At 38.1% G+C, this 19918-nt stretch overlaps 1 protein-coding gene across 10 annotated transcripts in view; it reads left to right on the top strand.

Annotated features, from left to right (window-relative positions):
- grip1 (glutamate receptor interacting protein 1) overlaps positions 1 to 19918 on the top strand; it is a 307700-nt gene that overhangs the window by 214474 nt on the left and 73308 nt on the right. For all 10 annotated transcript variants that reach the window (XM_048155158.1, XM_048155152.1, XM_048155156.1 and 7 more), the window contains exons 3-7: positions 7695 to 7830; positions 9946 to 10091; positions 11594 to 11677; positions 12244 to 12319; positions 15884 to 16029. In XM_048155158.1, coding sequence (XP_048011115.1) covers positions 7695 to 7830; positions 9946 to 10091; positions 11594 to 11677; positions 12244 to 12319; positions 15884 to 16029 — 588 coding nt within the window. The remainder of the gene's footprint in view (positions 1 to 7694; positions 7831 to 9945; positions 10092 to 11593; positions 11678 to 12243; positions 12320 to 15883; positions 16030 to 19918) is intronic.

The raw sequence follows: 19918 nt of genomic DNA, 5'->3' as shown, positions 1-19918 counted from the left end.
CCAGTAATGAAGTTCAAAATTCAAAATGCAGATAAAACACCTGTCAAATTATTACAGTACATTGTGCCCTATTTTATATATATATATATATATATATATATACATACACTGTATTTAAGAATATACACTATATTCTTGTTCAGTGCTAAATAACTATGGATATTGTTGGACATTGTTGCAATACATGGTAATATTAATGTATTTTATTTTAAATTATTTAAAATGTTATTATTAAAATTATTAATGACTTTTAAAGATCTTTACTTTTTTTTTTAAAGATAAGTTTTTTTTGTTTACTTTTGAATGATAAATGATACTTTGCCTCTTGGTCCTGAAGAAAAACCCGTTTTTGTTTTGTTTGGATTTTCTGTGCGTAATCTATCAAGCTTGCTATCTAGATCAGTCCGCGATTGCAGATTAACGTTTTCTGTCACAGCTTGAAATAGTGATAACTTCTTTAACCTCTGTGTTCCTCAGCTGGCAGAGAAGATGTCTATATCTTGCTCTCTCCGTCATACACTCCATCTGTACTTTTATCTCCTGCTTTGTATCATTCTTGCACATGCTGTCTCAAGCTCTATCTTTCTGTCTCTCTCCCTCAATACCTGTCTGATGGGCACAACATTCGATCCCACCACCGAAATCTGTCGGCTTTGAGAAAGCTGATGGCCAATCTCATCACTGTGGCAACATGGCAAGGCAACACTAGCTCTGTCTGCCTCATTCAAAGAGGAAAGGTGGGAAAGAGGACATGGAATGAAATGAGAGACCACGAGTAATGGGATCAACTTATCAACTTCCACACCTGTCCCAGTGTAGCCCTCAAAGCACAGCTCATTAGATCCCAGCGGCCCTTTTCCTCGCTCAGGGCCGAGATATTAAGCTGAACCCTCTGTGAACTGAGAGAACCACGCTTTCCCCAGACAGCTTAAGACTGAGCTTGTAATATGACCATGGCATACTGTGACACAAATTGTTTGGATATTGAATGACCCCCAGTGGCCCCCCCGGTGCAGCTGCGTGACAGGGCTCACAACATGCACAAAGGATGCTGCCAAGTTTGGCTTGGATTGTGATTATGTAAAACGGGTCCATAAGACATTTCACAATCAGAACTAAATGAAAATAATACATATTATTTTTAATTAATTATATTTATAAAGTCATGTGAACAAAAAATGGTTTTCCATATCAGGACATCAGTGTCTGTTTACACTTAGTGCAAATAGTGTCCCTTGTTGGCAAACGCTATTTACACTAGCTCCGCCCACCAATGTATGGTTGAGTTTTACAAAAGATGCGTCTTCAGTAGGCTCGCAGACCTGGCTTTTAACGCGATCGACACAGGTTCGAATCCGCCTTTTGCCGAACTTGCATTTATTTTCAATAAAAATTTAAATAATGTTCTAAAAGTGGAAATAAACTGCGAACGAGCGTTTAATAACATTAAAAGTGTTTATTGGGTAGGGTTAGGAGAAGGTGTAGGGAGGTTTATTCTCCCAATAAAGCAGCATCCTCTTTTAATAAGTATAATCATTTAAACTCTATGATATTATTGCATCCTGTTAATGTACAAAAATACTGAGGTGCAAATAGTATCTGCCAATATAAATTATAGATAGCATCTAATTACTATTTACTCTTATTGCAAAGAACTGATACTTTTACATAGTGTAAATATCATATCGCTAAGAAAAGGCTGCTATTTTCACTTAGTGTAAATATTTGCTGCCTAATAAAAATTCATCTGGTCCTTGGCAGGTCTTAAAATTTGGAAAATAAAACCTCATAATGAACAACAACACATGACGTATCACACCGTGTCATTATTTATTTAACAAAAATAAAGCCAAAATGGAAAAGCCATGGGTTACAAACTAAAGACATCCTATGATTGAGTTGCTTGTAGATCCACTTGTAGCAGCAATAACTTGAAGTAATCATTTCTGTATCACTTTATCAGTCTCTCCCATTCTTCTTTACAAAGCTGCTCTAGTTTTTTGAGGTTTTTGGGCATTTGTCTATGTACAGCTCTTGCCACAGCATTTCAGTCAGGTTGAGGTCTGGACCATTGCAACACCTTAATTATTTTCTTTTTCAGCCATTCTGCTGTAGATTTGCTGGTGTTCTTGTGATCATTGTCTTGTTGCATGACCCAAGTTTGACCAAGCTTTAGCTTGTCGGACAGATGGCCTCACATTTGACTCTTGAATACTTTGGTATACAGAGTAGTTCATAGTCGACTCAATGACTGTGAGGTGACCAGGTCCTGTGGCTACAAAACAAGCCCAAAATCATCACCACTCCACCAGCATGCTTGACTTTTGATATGAGGTGTTTGTGCTGCTATGCTCTTATGGTTTTCATCAAACATGGCGCTGTGCATTATGGCCGAACATCTCCACTTTGGTCTTGTCTGTCCAAAGGACTTTGTTCTAGAAGTCTTATGGTTTGTTCAGATGCAACCTAAGCCATGCTGCCATGTTCTTTTTAGAGAGAAGAGTCTTTCTCCTGGCAATCCTTCCAAATATGCCATACTTGTCTGTCTTCAACATTTAAAGCATTAGTTCACTTCAGAATTAAAATTTCCTGATAATTTACTCACCCCCATGTCATCAAAGATGTTTATGTCTTTCTTTCTTCAGTCAAAAAGAAGAATTAAGGTTTTTGAGAAAACATTCCAGGATTTTTTTCCATATAGTGGACTTCAGTGGGGTACAATGGGTTCAAAGGGCTCTACATGATCCCAGCCAAGGAATAAGGGTCTTGTCTAGCGAAACGATCAGCCATTTTCTAAAAAGAAATTTAAATTTATATTAATTTTAACCACAAATGCTCATCTTGCACTAGCTCTGCGATGCGCCATGCATTACGTAATCAAGTTGGAAAGATCACGCGTTACGTAGGTGGAAGTACTGAGCCAGTGTCTACAAAGAGAAGTGCAGACTAAGTCAAACACCCTTTCCAAAAAAGGTAAAACAATGTTTTTTTTGCCCTACTACGGTACTTCCGCCTACGTCACGCGTGACCTTTCCAACGTGATTATGTAATGCGGGGCGCATCGCAGAGCTAGTGCAAGATGAGTATTTGTGGTTAAAAAATATATACATTTTTTTAATATTTTTTAATAAAATGACCATTTTGCTAGACAAGACCCTTATTCCTCGGCAGGGATTCTGAGACACTTTCAAATCTGCAATTTGGACCTTCAACTCATTGTACCCCAGTGAAGTCCACTATATGGAGAAAAATCCTGGAATGTTTTCCTCAAAAACCTTCATTTCTTTTCGACTGAAGAAAGACAGACCTAAACGTCCTGGATGACATAGGGGTGAGTAAATCATCAGGAAATTTTAAATCTGAAGCGAACTAATGCTTTAAGATGTTAACTGAGGCCTGTGGAGTCTGAGGTGTAGTTCTTGGGTTGTCTGCAATTGAATTTGTGAACCCTATGTGAATTTGTGAATTTGCTGGGATGTCCACTCATGGGAAGATTGGTGTCTGTTTTGAATGTCTTCCACTTGTGAATAATCTTCCTCACTGTAAAATGATGGGCTTCGAATTGTTTGGAAATGGCTGTATGACCCTTCTCAGACTGATGGCAGCAACAATTGCTTCTCTAAGGTCATTGCTTGATGTCTTTCCTCCTTAGTATTGTGTTAACACACACCTGAAGGCTCTAGACCAGCAAAATGCCAAAACGTCTCTCAAGATCCAGAATGGTACTAAAGACATATTTAAAACAGTTCATGTGACTACAGTGGTTCTATCTTAATATTATAAAGTGACGAGAATACTTTTTGTGTGCCAAAAAGCCCCCAAAATGACGACTTTTCAACAATATCTAGTGATGGGCGATTTCAAAACACTGCTTCGAAGCTTTATGAATCTTTTGTTTGTAATCAGTGGTTCGGAGCGCCAAAGTCACATGATTTCAGTAAATGAGGCTTCGTTTATGTGATCCGAACCACTGATTAACCACAATATATACATGACTGTATATATTGTGTGTGTGTGTGTGTGTATACAAACATTATATATGTTATGTTTCCTTTGTCGTTATCTAACACACACATAAGGCCCTATAATACACCCGGCGCAATGCGACGCAAGGAGTAGCGCAAGTGTGTTTGCTAGTTTGCGTCCGGCGCCGTTCGCGTTTTCCCGTTCAGCGCCACGTCCTTAAATTAGTAAATGCATTTGCGCCAGTTAGTGCGCCCATGGGCGTGCTGGTCTAAAAAAGAGGTGTGTTCAGGCGCATTGCCGGCGCATTGCTATTTTAAGGAGCTGAAAATAGACTGCGCCATAGACCAACTCAAACCTGGTCTAAAGTCTAAAGTCAATGGCGCAATATTTTTTTGTTAGAGAGCGTTGGTAGAAACTGCGCCTCTGGGCGCGTCCACAGTGCGTGCTGACTTTGTTTATTACACACAGGGATGCGCATCACACAAACATGCCAAATATTAAAAACAAAAGGATTACAGTGTAAAAGAATATTATTGTGTAGGCTACATAAATATAAAAATGTAATGATGAATAGTCATTGCGTGTATTAGAATTAGGCTACCTATTTTCAATTCAGCCTATTACTACTTATAATGATGAACGAAATTGGCTAATTAATTGAACAATCGTGCCAATACACACACATATATATTAACTGACTCATCGCGTGTACGCCATGTAAATAGCAATCCGCCATGGCGCGAGCGCATCTTGCTCTTAAAGGGAATGGGAGATGACACTCTGATTGGTTTATTGAACGTTATGCCCATTACTCATTAAGAGAATAGGGACAACCCATTTTAAAAATGCGCCCCCGCGCACGGACCGTTTTTCCGTCGTTAAAATAGCAAAAGTGGATTTGGACACGCCCTGAGTGCACCTGCGCCGTGCGCTTTACACTTTACGTTTAGATCGTTAAAATAGGGCCCATAATGTCAATCTGTAAAAATAGTAACACTGTTAAATATAATAGTAGGCCTATTTTTCATACTGTACATTTGTGATGCCTAAACTCACTTGTGGCATTTTGAACTATTTATTTGACAAATTATTTAATTTTAATACAAGCTGTTTATTGGTTATCAGCCATAAGAAAATGCTTGCCAATATCGGTATATCTCTATTATAGTATTTGCCTAGATTGTTTAAATATTTGCTATATTTGTTCAGTTTTCTTTTCAGGTTAATTGTCATGTCAGAACATCTATTTTAAGAGAATATTATGGAACGCTGCACGTATTTGTGTTCACAAACTTGCATAAAGTATGTTTCTGCCCTCTGAAGGCATGTTATGTCAACCATATAACATTTATTTCCCTGTCTTCCACATGCAAAGGGAGTTAATTTAATGCTGTCACAAACCTCAGAAAGACCCATAATTTATTCCTCATCCGAATGAGAGGAGAGAAATGACAGCAACATTTATAATTTGTCCCACTGTAATTTTTCGCTGTCAGGCGAATCCCCAGAAGTGCAAAGTTCTTTTTAATCAAATTATTTGATGAAAGCTGAAGGCAAATTGAGCAGTTCTTTTACAATTAATTATCAAAAGACTGGCACACAACACGAAGCTTGTTATAGATTGAACTCCAGTTTGAATATTGATTCACATTTTTTCTCTCACGACAAGATGTTTTGCCTCTATCACTCTCGAACACACACAATCACAGACACTAAATTATTCAGCAGTTCCTTTTGGCACATTTTAAGTCTGATTTCTCTTTTAATTACTTTGCTGTCTTTGATATATCAGCATGTTTGCACTGCAAGCTCCCTGCTTGGCTCCATAGGCTTGACTGGAGATTCAGGTTCAGGCCAGATATTGGGATCCATGCTAACCTCCCTCTGTCCCGGGTCATGTTTCGACATAGCTCCCTTCCCATGTCCGTATGGCAGCGGTATCGATCGGAGGCAGAGTGCAATGTCAAATCTGTTTCTTCCTCTACTGAGGTTACTGCGCTGGTGATTTGCATGCAAAGGGCATCGGAGCAGTTATGGATTTTAAGGCAAAACAAAGCTGATGGATTCGTAGTAGATATACAGATGTCATGATTTCATTATCAATGCAGAAAATGTTCACCATGAAGTTTGTGAAAGCTGACTTAACAGGTTGAAACTGCATGCTCTAATAGTCGTACTCAAGACCGATAACAAGAAATGTGAATTTTGAACATTCAAGTAGATGAATCAAGTTCTGTTTGTACTAATTTTAATTGGCTGTTCCAGTTTTTTTCAGTGCTCTCACAGCACAAACTCTTTAAAATGCACCTCAATCAATGTACCACCCAACATGACACTGTAACAAATCACAAAATTATAAATGAGGCCTCATTTTGGCATAATTGCATACAATTACTGGACTTGGATTGGTGTGAAATGTTTTCAAGTTCAAAATCAAGTCACGCAATTAATGTGCTTTCATGTTCCGTCGCTGCTGTCATTTCCGAGTAGTTTTACCCATCAATAGTGTTTACCCAGAATATTTATGAAACATTTTTGTTGTAAAAGAAGAGTAAGTATAGCCTTTGAGCACTAAAAAAGGCTCTTTTTGTACCCAGTGTTCCGTTATTGCGTCCTCCTGCAGTGAAATGTTCAGCAACTCCGTTCTGTCAGTAGCCTCAGGGGGGTTTGGAGCTTCGTCTCCCCTCACTCTCTATCCTGCGGTACCCGCCACGGGAAGACATAGTGAGAGAGGAAAGGAAAGGGAAGGAACGCATATAAATCCGTCTTTTCCTTCCTCCAGTAAGGAGAGAGTGATTACAAATGCTTTATTTTGATTTCTTCTCCAGTTTAGACAGCTGATGGAGTAGTGATGGTAGGGCGTGAGACAGGGAGGGAGAGAGCGCCCTGCTTGCACAGATATGCAGTATTCTTAATGTGACTTTGACAATCCTACTGAGAGATTGAATGACAGTCAGTCGATAGGGGAGCGACGCGTCTGGCTGACCAGCACTATCTGTGCAAGCCGGCGAGAGAGATGGCAAATATAAGACAAAATGGGAGACAGAAGACAAAAATTGGATTGAAAATGGGGTAAAAATCCCATAGATTTACATTTTTAATGAATGAAACTTAAACCATATATATATATATATATATATATATATATATATACATACATGCATACAAAAAAAGTATAATCAAATTTTATTCATTCATTCATTCATTTATATATATATATTTTTTATTTTTTTTTTATTTTATGAATTAATTTAAATTAATTGTGATTATTATTTATATATATATTTATTTTATATTATTATTTTTGTTTATATTTACTATCCAAATATTTAATTTATAATATAAATATAATTTTACCAAGCGAGGATGTCCCCAGATGACATCAAAGCGAGTTTTTGACAGTTTTAGCTCACCTCTGGGGACAGTTGTGTCCTCCAACTATAGCTAAGCACACACACACACACTGAGCACTCTGGAGTGTATAACTAATTACCAGCTGATGTAGAACAACAGAGAGAGAGAGAGAGAGAGAGAGAGAGAGAGCGATAAAGAGAGAGTGAGAGAGAGAGGGCCAGGCCGGGACGCCTGATCACAGTCATTTAGAGGAGAGAGGGGTATGGCAGCAGCTGGCCTCCTTTGCTCCTGTAACCCTCTCATCTCCTGTCTCTGCTCTTCCTCTCCCACCTCCCCCAATGACCCTCCTTCACATCCCTCCTTTTGCTCCACAGATGAGTTTAAGGGCACGAGCACCGTGGAGCTGATCAAGAAGGAAGGCACCACCCTCGGCCTGACAGTATCCGGTGGTATCGACAAAGACGGCAAGCCCCGCGTCTCCAACCTGCGCCAGGGCGGCATCGCTGCCAGGTCAGTATTAGCAAAACATTCGTAGGTTCATTTTGCGAAACACTGCGGACTCGGAAGTTGGGAAACATCTTTGGAAATGGTAATTAGTGCTTGCTAAGACTATTATTGTTGATAAGGTTAGGACTTGAACAAACCCATAACTTAGGACTATTTGGGCTGTAACTCGTTTTGAACATGAATGACACCTAAAAACTCGCAATTGCGCATAAAATTTTCAGGAAAAAAATAATTACTCAGAATTTCATTGAAAAAGGGACTCTTGCCATATTTAGAGACCAAAATGTCATATATACATACATACATACTTGTTTGTTTGTTTGTTTGTTTGGTTGGTTGGTTGGTTGTTTATGATTGTATATATTATAAATTTATTTTATACATTTATATTATGATATATATTTTATTATATATCATAAATAATTAATAATTAAAGTAATATTGTATTCATCTATATTAATAGATTTATGTGTGTATATATATGTATACATAGATGTGTGTGTGTGTGTGTATATATATATATATATATAAAATTTAAATAATGAATATATAAATGAATCAAAAATATTATAAAAATAAATATTAAATTAATAAATATAAACAAAATATATATATATTTATATATTTTATATTTATTATTATAATATTTATTTTTATAATTTTTTATTAATTTATATATTCATTATTTTAATTGTTTTATTTATTTTTAAATTATTTTTTAAATGTTTAATTCAATATTTTTTTTTATTTAATTATTCCTTAGACTTACATGTGAAAGAGAGACTCAAGCCATATCTAGGGACCAAAATATCATACATTTTGTGTGGACTTCTCTAAGGCAGTGTTTCCCAACCCTGTTCCTGGAGGCACATCAACAGTACACATTTTTGGACTCTTCCTAATCAAACACACCTGATCCAACTATATGGGTCAGATAAGGAAGATATTCAAAATATACACAACCACCCAGAACACCCTAGCAACCACATATCACTGGGTTAAAAACAACTAGAATACGCTAGCATCTGTATACTGTAGCAATGCCCTAGTTATCACCCACATTAGCATCGTTGTGGCTAGTTTTGTATAGCTAGCAATCACATATCCTTTGGAAAATGTAAGAAACGACTTTCAATTCAGGTTTGTTGATGCTAGTTGGTGCGAAAATTCACCTTCAAGGGTTTGTGTTGTCAGATTTTTGTTTTCTTTTGGTGTTTATGCTAATGATTTTTGCTAAGACAGCGTCAATAGATGGGCCCTGAGAGATCAATGTGTTCATAGTCTGTTGTGCTGGAGCATTTTCTAAGTGTGTGTGTGTGCGCACATTGTTTTATCTGTAAACACTGTGTGTGCATGTGTGTGTGTGTGTGTCTGTATGAATAAGGTAGACAGAATCTTTTAATCAATACTGCATAAGCCAGAACTCTTCTCCCATTTCCCTACTGGCTCTCAGGGATGGCAGACGGCCTACTGTTCGCTAGCGTGTCAGACCTCCCTATAAACACACACACAATTCTCAAAGAATAGATCCATATTCAGATCCCAGAACAAACACTGCACATGCCGCATAGTAAAATGCACACAGGTTTTAAACCCTCTCCTACACAGTCACAGATACGTTTCTTCTGCAAATCAATTGTTCGTCTTTAAATGTTTCACTGCACATCAAGACTTGTATCTTATTACCACAGAGACACTTGCCTTGATAATTTTACTCGAGCTGAAATAAACTGCCTAACATCACACTCGCTCTTCCTAAATCTGTTGACAATCAGGCCGCCTTGTAAAATATGAGAGCTTTTACTGCGTGTATGTGTGTCAGTGAAAGATCGAGATGGAGACTGGAGCAGCCTGTCTTGATCTCACTAGATGCTTCCTTAGAACAAAGTGTTCCCTTCATGTGCTCAGATCAGCTATCAAAGCGCCTCAGCGCTCGACCTGACTCCTTCTCTGCCTTATTTTCTGCCTCTCTTTATTTCTTCTCTTTCTTTGTTCACCCTTTTCTCTTCTCCTGTCTATTTACTGCCTATTTTATGTTCTTTCTTCCTTCTTTCGGTTATGCAATTTCCTCCTCTCACATTTTCTTCAGCAAATGTACATCGGTCTGTTTCTTTGCAGGAGTGACCAGTTGAACGTAGGGGACTACATAAAATCTGTAAACGGAATAAACTTGACAAAGTTTCGTCACGACGAGATCATCAGTCTGTTGAAGAATGTTGGGGAGAGAGTCGTCCTGGAGGTCGAGTACGAGCTGCCGCCTGTCTGTGAGTGATATAAAATCAACGTTATTACTTAAAATAGCACAGCTGGAATACTTCAATAGAATAGAATAGAATATATAGCATTAAAGGGATAGTTCTCCTAAAAAATTATCCCATGATTTACTCACCCTCAAGTCATCCTTGTTGTATATGTCTATCTTCTTTCAGATGAACATGATCGGAGATATATTTACAAATATCCTTGCTCTTCAAAGCTTTATAATGGTATTGAATGGCGCTCATGATTTTTAAGCCCAACAAAGTGCATCCATCCAACACAAAAGTAATCCATACGGCTCCAGGGGTTAATAAAGGCCTTCTTAAGGGAAGCTTCTGCCAGAAGCTAGTTATTTTAGTTTATAAAGTTTTAAATATGGATATTTTTCTTCCAAAAACCCATCGCTTTGCTTCAGAAGACCTTTATTAACCCTCTGGAGCCTTATGGATTACTTTTATGATGGATGGATGCTCTTTTTTGGATTTCAAAATCATGAGCGCCATTCACTACCATTATAAAGCTTGTCAGGCGTCAGGATATTTTTTAATATAACTCTAATTGTGTTTGTCTGAAAGAAGAAAGTCATATACACCTAGAATGGTTTGAGGGTGAGTAAATCATGAGATAATTTTCATTTTTGGGTGAACTAACCCTTTAAAGGTCCCGTTTTTCGTGGTTTTTTGAAGCTTTGATTGTGTTTATAGTGTGCAATATAACATGTGTTCATGTTTTGCGTGTAAAAAAACACAGTATTTTTCACATAATTTACTTATCTGTATACCGCTGTTTCCACTGTCATAAAAACGGGCTGATGACTTCCTTGTTCTATGAAGTCCCTCCTTCAGAAATACGTAACGAGTTCTGATTGTGCCAGCGGTTCCTGTGTTGTGATTCGACAGCAGCTTAGCGAATCTTGCCCGGAAAGGTCACGCCTCTTACCATAACGTGGAGATGCATGCGCTCAGTGTTATTGTAAACATGTCTTTAATTTTACCCTATCAATTTGAGCCGGAATCAGACCCGGTGATTGGACTGCGGGATGAAAATAACAGCGTTTCGACGACATGGCGACAAACACACTCTACAAACGCAACTCTTGTGTATTCCTGTGGGCGGAGGTTAGTCAAAAAACTGTTTTAGTGACGTCATTAAAGGAGGAAGTAGAGGGATGTAGTCCAAACTGGCCGTTCGATGTAGGCGACTTCTGTTAAATAAAATATCTCGCTTGGCATTGAACTTTGAGCTTTAAAATTTTACAGATTTTATTTATACTCTAACAACAACATTACACACTAACTAAAGTTTGAAACATGGGATCACGAAGAACGGGGCCTTTAAGACTAATCTGAGTAATAAGTATTCTTAATCTGAAAATACAAAATTGCGAATGATTACTTGGTTTGAGTGATCTACCACTATCAATCTACCATTGATTCGTTAAAATGAGTTTTGTAACAGCAGTCTTACACTGAGTTACCTCACTCCTTACTTTCATTTTCTTCCTTAGCTGTACAGGGCTCAGGGGTCGTGTTCAAAAACGTGGAGGTGACGTTGCACAAAGAAGGCAATACTTTCGGTTTCGTCATCAGAGGTGAGTACCTCTGTAGACTTCCTCACATCTGAGTTCAAATGTCTCGGAGTCCAACTCATCAGCGCACTTTCATTCACATCTACATCAAACAAAAAGAGACTATTTTTCTCTGAAGATTTGTTTCGCTGCCCTAGGGCCCGGTGAAAGGAGACAAAGCAGCTTTCAGTCATGCTTCTAATGCTCAATTTCCAAATATTTACCAAGCAGCATTTTAGACTTCATTAACCATTTTTCAGATCCAACTAGACTAGAGTATGAAGTCTTTTGAAGAGAGACAGAAAAAAAAGATTTCCTGTCAAGGTCTTGGTTAGCTTTGCTCCTTCTCTCAAATCTGTCTCAAAGAGGCATATTGAGGACTTCCTTTTCATCTTCAAGACTCCATTTGTGAATTCAATGGTATGCAATTTTATAGCGAGCAGCGGCTTTAAAAAAATGTATAATCTGGTCCTTTTGTAGGAAAAATATATGGAATTTCAGTGAGGTGAGCAAATGGCCTTTGGTGTGCAGCACTATGCCAGTATCTAGAGCTGTGTTTAAGTTTAACAAGTTGTATTTCCTTGGTGTAGGAGGTGCCCATGAAGACCGGAACAAATCTCGCCCAGTTACCATAACAACCATCAGACCCGGAGGTCCGGCTGACAGGTGAGTTGGTCCTGAGCTGACCTGGATTAATCAGCATTGACATTAGCTATGTTTCCATCCACCTATTTTTATGCGCATTTTGGGATATCATATAAATAATGCTGGATGGAAACACCACGATGCTAATAAATTCTAAAAACGTGAATCAAAAATGTATGCGCTCAATTGAGGCGGATACATTTTTTTTTTTTATCCGACGAGAAGACATGCACATAAACTATGATGGAAACACATTTACTGAATAAATCCAACAACAAATTCATGTGATTTTGCCTAAACAGAGATTGGCTTGTGATTGGATAACTAGACTCGCCAGAAGACCGATTTCATTGCACAGCATCTTAAATGTTGATGATCATTCTGAAATGCCTGAGCCAAAGTCTGTCATCAGAATGATTTGGTTTATTTCCCTCCCAGAAGTGTCTCACATGACTGCGTTCCAAAACACCAGCAATCCTATTCGAACACAAGATGACATGACAGCGTTTATTGCGTTTCGTCTACGCACTCTGAGGCGCAAGTAATTTATGATGCAAGACAAAAGAGCCTCAGTGGCTTCCCCAATTGCACCAGTGTCCCAGGAAGTGATGATTTTGTTCTTTTGAATACATTGGATGGGAACGCTGTTTTATTCGCAAATGTTTTATGCAGTATTCCAATTGTGCGAAGAAGTTAAATTCGCAACTTTGGATGGAAACATACCTATAAATAAAGCTTTTTCCAAAAACCTAGGCAGCATCCTAACTGAAACAAACTTAAAAGTGCTGATTAGAAACACTCCACATAACATGACACTATTTGTGTATCATATTTATAGTTGGCGCACAGACTTGACTTGAGTAGAGTTTGGTATTAGCATTTTGCTTAGCTAATGCCAGGATACTCTAATAAGCATAAACATACATACTGTAGCAAACACATATTTAAGTTAAGTGATCAAATTTTAATGGCACTGTCCTTTTAAAACCTACTTAAACCAGCGGTATAGCTGGTTTGCTGGTCTTAGATGGTTTTATCGAGAGTAAACTGGTCTCCAGTCTGGTTTACTTAGGCGGCCCAGCTTGACCAACTGAAAAGTCTTCTAAAATGAGCAAATAGAATAGACCATTCTGATCAGATTAGTCTGGTTTAAGATGTTTTAAGACTTAACTATAAATAAGTAGATATATTAATAATCTTAATATCTCCTCGCATTATGGGATTTCTTTCCCTAATGACACAACCGATTAAGCTTTAAAATGTGTCCCTTCAAAAATCTTACAGCTTTCAAAATGCAGCTGTGATTTATCTGTAGGCTATTCACTAGGTTTTGGAACTGATCTTAAATTTCAAATCTATAACTTGATAACCAACAACCAATGCTGTTGGTTACCGATAAATGCGCATGTAGTGATTTTTTTTTTTTTTTTTTTTTTTTGGCTGGACTGTAGTCATTGATGTGAAATAGCAAGAAATTGCTTGATGAAAATAGCATTTCCCAGTCGGAGTTCCTTTCGGAAACGGAATAGATTGCCCCGCAACTTCAGCGCTCGCCTGAGAATTGTAAATGGACTGGCGTGATATTTCATTCGCTCTGGCGTTTGAACTGCTCTGTTATTACCGTCATTACATGCCAGCCCGTCTCTCTCTTTCCCTTCAACCTTTATCAATATTCATTTTGCGCACTGGTAATTTCATTTCTTACTGACAGAGTATTCCCATTTCTTTTGTTCAGTGGCATGGCTCCTGTTTTTCTGGGTAAATATTGTGTTCTGTTCCTCTGCAATTTGGTATTGAGTGGCCTCTGACATCTTGCAGTCGCAGAGAACGGCCCCCTTGGAAAATAAAAACAGCAAATTTCATTTCGTACGAGTCATAAATCAGGCCTCTAACTAAAACGTGTCACTTGTGGTGCTCCCTGTTATTCTGGGTTAAAATGTGCTTTGAAACTGTCCTCTCAGAAAGCTCAATAGTCTCTCCTAGCTAGACTTAAACATAAAGAAATTGTACACATCAGCTAATCACAGTTTATCTTTGTGCTTACATGTTATTTTTATTCATCTCAAATTAATTGTACCTCTGTATCAAAACTCAATTAATCACAGTCACTACTATCATTTGAATGGAAAACACTGAAGAAAAATAGAGTATCATGTGTTCAAAACTATTAAGAACAGACAATTTCATAGTTACACTACCATTCAAAAGTGTACGATTTTTAATGTTTTGGAAAAAAGTCTCTTATTGTGACCAAGGCTGCATTTATTTGATTAAAAGTACAATAAAACAGTAATATTGTTTTAAAAAAAAAACTGTTTTTATATTTTAAAGGTGCTCTAAGCGATGTCACACGTTTTTAGGCCAAAACATTTTTTGTCACATACAGCAAACATCTCCTCACTATCCGCTAGCTGCCTATCCCCTGAACAAACTGCAAAAAAACGCGGTCTCTGTAGTCGCCACAACCTCCGAAAATGGCAATAAAAACAAACTGGTGCAGCCTGGACCACAAAACATAATAAACATGCTCCAGCCAATAACCGACAAGAATGATTTTAAATGCGAGTTCATGACTGTTTCAGGAAGCATGGAGGGGAGGGGGAGGAGGAGGAGGAGGGAGGGTCTAGCTAGCCTCTGTTTTGTTTGACAACACTTTGAACGTCAACAGGAAGTTACATCCACCCAGGATCACTTAGAGAACCTTTAAAATGTAATTAATTACTGTGATGGCAAAGCTGCAGTGTCATTTTATCCTTTAGAAATCATTTGAATATGCTGATTTGGTGCTCACATTTTTTTTTTTTTGTGGAAATCTTTTGTAATGTCTTTACTGTCACTTTTGATCAATTTAATGCAACCTTGCTGAGTAGAAGTGTTAATTTCTTACTAAATTTCGCTGACTCTTAACTGAATGGTAGTGTAAGTATTAACATTCTGCTCATGGGGATCTAATTTACTTGACATTAAGTTATCTTAAATAAAACTGACTAAAGATTTGATACCACTGACTTGGAAAACTTTAGCAAATCAAGTTATTAATTCAGATGCGATCATTGTAGCGGCTGTATCTTGTAAACACATCTTTGTTTCCAGGCACACTTATTAAAAAGCATAGAAGTCAGCCAATCAGATTGGCTCCAGATGTATCAGCCTGAACTTGCCAGTTTTGTGTGCATAATGCATCAGATGGTCCAAGAACACAAAGTAACAGATGCACCAATAGAGACAGTCGCATTTTCTCCATGTTCTCAAGTACTTCCCATGGTACGTGAGTTTATTTTTATATCTTTTGAGATTCCGAGCAGTACTTGGTCTTAGCTTAGGAATTACTGTGTTTTCAGAAAGGTCTCTGGTGTGTTGAACACAGACGTGACCTGCCTGCCATGATAACAGATGGAATGCGAGGAATTGCAAAGCCTATAACCTTTCCGGCATTTTAAAGGCTTATTGTTACGAGCAAACAAGCGGAGGACACACAATACAAGTGCTATTGTGTCTCTGGGTGCCTCTTTTGTATACAACACATTTCTTCTGCAATTCAGAAAGGCCATTTCAGTCTTTATTGTATTTGGTTTTCTCTCTCAGGGAAGGTACCATCAAACCTGGTGACAGGCTGCTCAGCATTGACGGAATTCGTCTGCATGGAGCGTCTCACGCTGAGGCCATGAGCATCCTCAAACAGTGTGGCCAGGAAGCCACACTTCTAATAGAGTACGATGTGTCAGTCATGGGTAAGGACACTCCCACTTCATCTAATCCCGCTCCCAGATAATTCACATTTATTTTTTATAAGTAAATGGGGAAATAAATATGAAATTTATCATTTCATTATCGATTAATCGTAATTAATCGCATCAAACATAAAAGTTTGTATATATGTATGTGTACACACACGCAAACACACATTATATATTTACAAACATTTATTTTAGATGCATTAATTGTGATTAATCGATTTTACAGCACTAATAACAATACCTTTTTTATTTTAATATTTCAGTATTAATGTATTTACTATCTAGAGAAGTGAAATAGCAAAAAAGCAAAAAGGAAAATGAAAATAAAAAATACAATCTTTACTTTGTTATATGTGGGTCATTGATGAATATAATTAATTTTAGCAATGAGATTGTGGTTTTTAATAATCAATTTACTCTGCTTTTGTAATTTTTTACAAGATGGACAAAATTTGTCCCAAAAAGGTCATTCAGTTTAACCAAAATTTCGGTTTTACCGAATGACACTTTGGTTATACCGAATGACGATATTTTCAAACAATGCAAATAGGCTGATATCTAGCTAGCTAGCAAAAGGACAATCAAACATTGTATGTTTAGTAGAAGTTTGAAAAATATTACAACATTTTCCATGTTTTATAGCAATTGTACTGAATGACTTCTGGCTGGAAAACCATTACAGTATTTGTAAACACATATCGACTGAAAACAGCAATTACAGAATGTAACATTTTAGCGAATTTGAAGAAGTTATTTCATTTTATCCAACTCTCGAATGTCGATATGATTTTGTAGCATTTGTAAATGTCAGGGAAAACATGCTGTGGATAATGACAGAGTGTCAAAGAGGTGAATGAGGTGCAAAAACACAAGGAATAGGGTGACAGCGAGCGAGGTGAATTGAAATGAAAAGGAAAGTCTCTTAAGATTTGAAGTGGCCCGTGGCTGTAACTCATCTTTCCGATGTCTTTGTTGGGCTTTGACCCGGAAGTGATAGATTGTCTTTCTGCTGTGCCCAGAGGAAGTCTAGTGAAAAGGCACATCCTGCTTCACTGCACTGATGTGCCCCTCAGAACAGTGCTGTTCGAACTGCATTAAACGCTAACTACCTTACAGTGCCTTTTCGACTGCATTTTTGGACAGTGCACTTTCCTTCTCAGTTTAAGTCTTGCTTTGTAACCTATAGATTGTTCTGTCCTGGATTTCTGCCCAAAATAAAACTCTTTCTGAACACCTAAAGCAATTTACACCCTCTTTCTCCACACTCTCTCTTTCTGTCTTGTCAATTCTCCTGCTCCGTATGGTATGTGTTTATTGGTGCGGGAGACAATGCTGGTGTAATGAAAAAAAAAAAAAAAAAGATTCAGCAGTTCTTGTATGACATACATTATGAGATATTGTTCTCAGTAGTAGCTTGTTCATTATGAGTTTGGTTCAACAAGTTTATATGTTTTATACCAAACTCATAACAAATCACACATGTAATAAAGAGAAAGGTTAATTGTTTAGTGAGTCAATCACTAAACCGTGATTCACGGTTGAATCATTCAGATTGTTTTTGTGAACTGTTTCAGATGATTCATTGGAAATATCCAACTCAAAAGAACGATTCATTCATGAATCAGGCAATACCTGCGTAAGTTGTCGCTTTAAGGGTGTTAACACCCAATCGCGTTCATGAAATTTCAGAGACAAAAAAGGTCCACTGTCTCAGTAGTTTGGATGAAGCACAGCTCACACAGAAGTCATTCAAACCAAACAGCTTTCTGTTGGTCAACCTGCGTGACCATCTTGAACCTGTTTCGAAATCTGCATGGGAAAATCTTTCGCCCTCACTTGAAATTCCCAATCGCATGGATTCCTATTGAAATGACTGGATTTCACCCACAGATACAAAGTTTTCTATATAATATCTTACGAGTGTTTATAATCAATGATTGCTTTTATGACAGATTGCTTTTATTTGTCATGCATACATGACAAAATAATCATGTATGCACAATTACAGTTGGAAAGAGGCTTAAGAACTTAATTTTTGAATTTCTGACAGATCTTGATTGCTTTGACTTGCTGCGATTGGCTGCTGGACAGCTTTTTTCATATCTCATTTTCATAATATTGAGCATTATCTCATCTGTTTGACACTCTCAACACTTGCACCGCTCCACGGTCAACCCCACAATCTCATGTAGAGAAGGAATTGAAAATGGCCGATTAGCTCCACACCAGTAGACACATAGAGTAACTAGGTTTGATTAAAAGTAACCACCAGAGACCAAGTATGCATTGTACATTCATCACAATTTATAACCACTCTTCCTCCCATTGTCACATGCCTCTCCAACCCTTCACAGCAACACGAACCCTCTTTAGCGAGTTCCTCAATCGAGCCCTCATCAGGAATGATGTGTATAATGGTGGCACGTTAATCACCAAGCCTCTGTCATCCGAATGACATCCATGTGATTGAACAATTTCCCCACCCCTGGCTTTATTAATGGATAGTGAGTTCCTCCCTGTTTAGCTGGTGTCAGGTGGGTCTGTGAGGCTTGGCAGGAAGGTGAAGGTGGAAATCAGGGGTTGGAAAAAGGGGTTTAATCATCATCGGCTGTCATGGCGGCTCAAAGAGGTCACTTGGATCTCATTTAGCATGTTTAGCTATCCCACACTTCCACTAGGGATGTGCAATTTGGTCATTTTGTCTACTTGAATAGTCAGCAGCCAATTTTCAAGCCAATTTCAGTTCAGCTCTTCTCTATCCAACCAGATTGCAATGTACCACCCAAAATACCATTATAACGAATCAATTTCGACACATTTATGTGTAGTTAATGGACTCTTGTTCAATGTTGAATGTTTTATAACTACACAAGCGACAATTCCTTATGTTTGAGGCACAAAGTCGCTCTCCAAAATCTTCCACCTGAAGATTGAAGTGAGAAGTGAAGTGAGCTTCTAACCTTTACTCAAACTGCTGAGACCATCACATCTTTTAAACAACTAAAAAACCACTCCTGTTCCACCAGCACTTAATCATCCCACACCCTTAAACCAATGCACTTACACACACATAAACACAAACACACATTCTTGTACAGCTATCTTTGTAAGGACATTCATTGACACAATGCAGTCTCCAGCTCCTTAGCCTAACCCTACCCATCACAACTAATTGCCTAACCCAAACCCTTACCCTAAACCTACCCTTAACCTAATTATAACCTTATCCCTAAAACCAAGTCTTGACCCTCAAACATGCCTTTAAATGGGTCTCAGAAGGTATGGACCAGCCAAAATGTCCTCATTCCGATGGTCTCAAACTCAAACTGGTCTAAAACTTCTCATCCTCTAGCTTGCTTCCTAGTTGTCTATTAATTGCTTTGGTTCCTCCTTTGTAAGTCGCTTTGGATAAAACCTAAATGTACAATATTCCTTGGGTACTTGTGGCTTCCACATCGCTGTTTAACATTTTAAACGCGTCACCACATGTTTGAGTCTTTATAGAGCCACTTTACAGACCAAAGCAGCATCTTTCAGACTAGCGCAGGAGTTTCCCCAGTATGGTGGCATTTTGCGATGGCAGCAAGTGTGTTTACCGCGACTGCAGGGAGGAAGTTGACACACCTGACAGCCGACAGCTGTAAACCCGCTCTAACTAAAGACCGGCTGCTCCTTCTGTCCGCTCCACGCTCAACAGCAGGAGCTATTTCTCTTTGTAATGGGCGTCAAGTGAAATCAGCACATGTTGGAAACAGCCTGGAAGATCGGCTGTGTGACACGTGTTTATGTGTGGTGGTTTTCTCCATGCTCTAAAGATGTATGGTGTAATCAGGTCTTTAGTGCAGCCCATTACTAAACTGAGATGTTGAATTACTTCCATTAC

The sequence above is a fragment of the Megalobrama amblycephala genome, linkage group LG14, assembly GCF_018812025.1.
Source record: "Megalobrama amblycephala isolate DHTTF-2021 linkage group LG14, ASM1881202v1, whole genome shotgun sequence".
Taxonomy (NCBI): domain Eukaryota; kingdom Metazoa; phylum Chordata; class Actinopteri; order Cypriniformes; family Xenocyprididae; genus Megalobrama; species Megalobrama amblycephala.
This window is presented reverse-complemented; position numbering and strand designations above follow the sequence as displayed.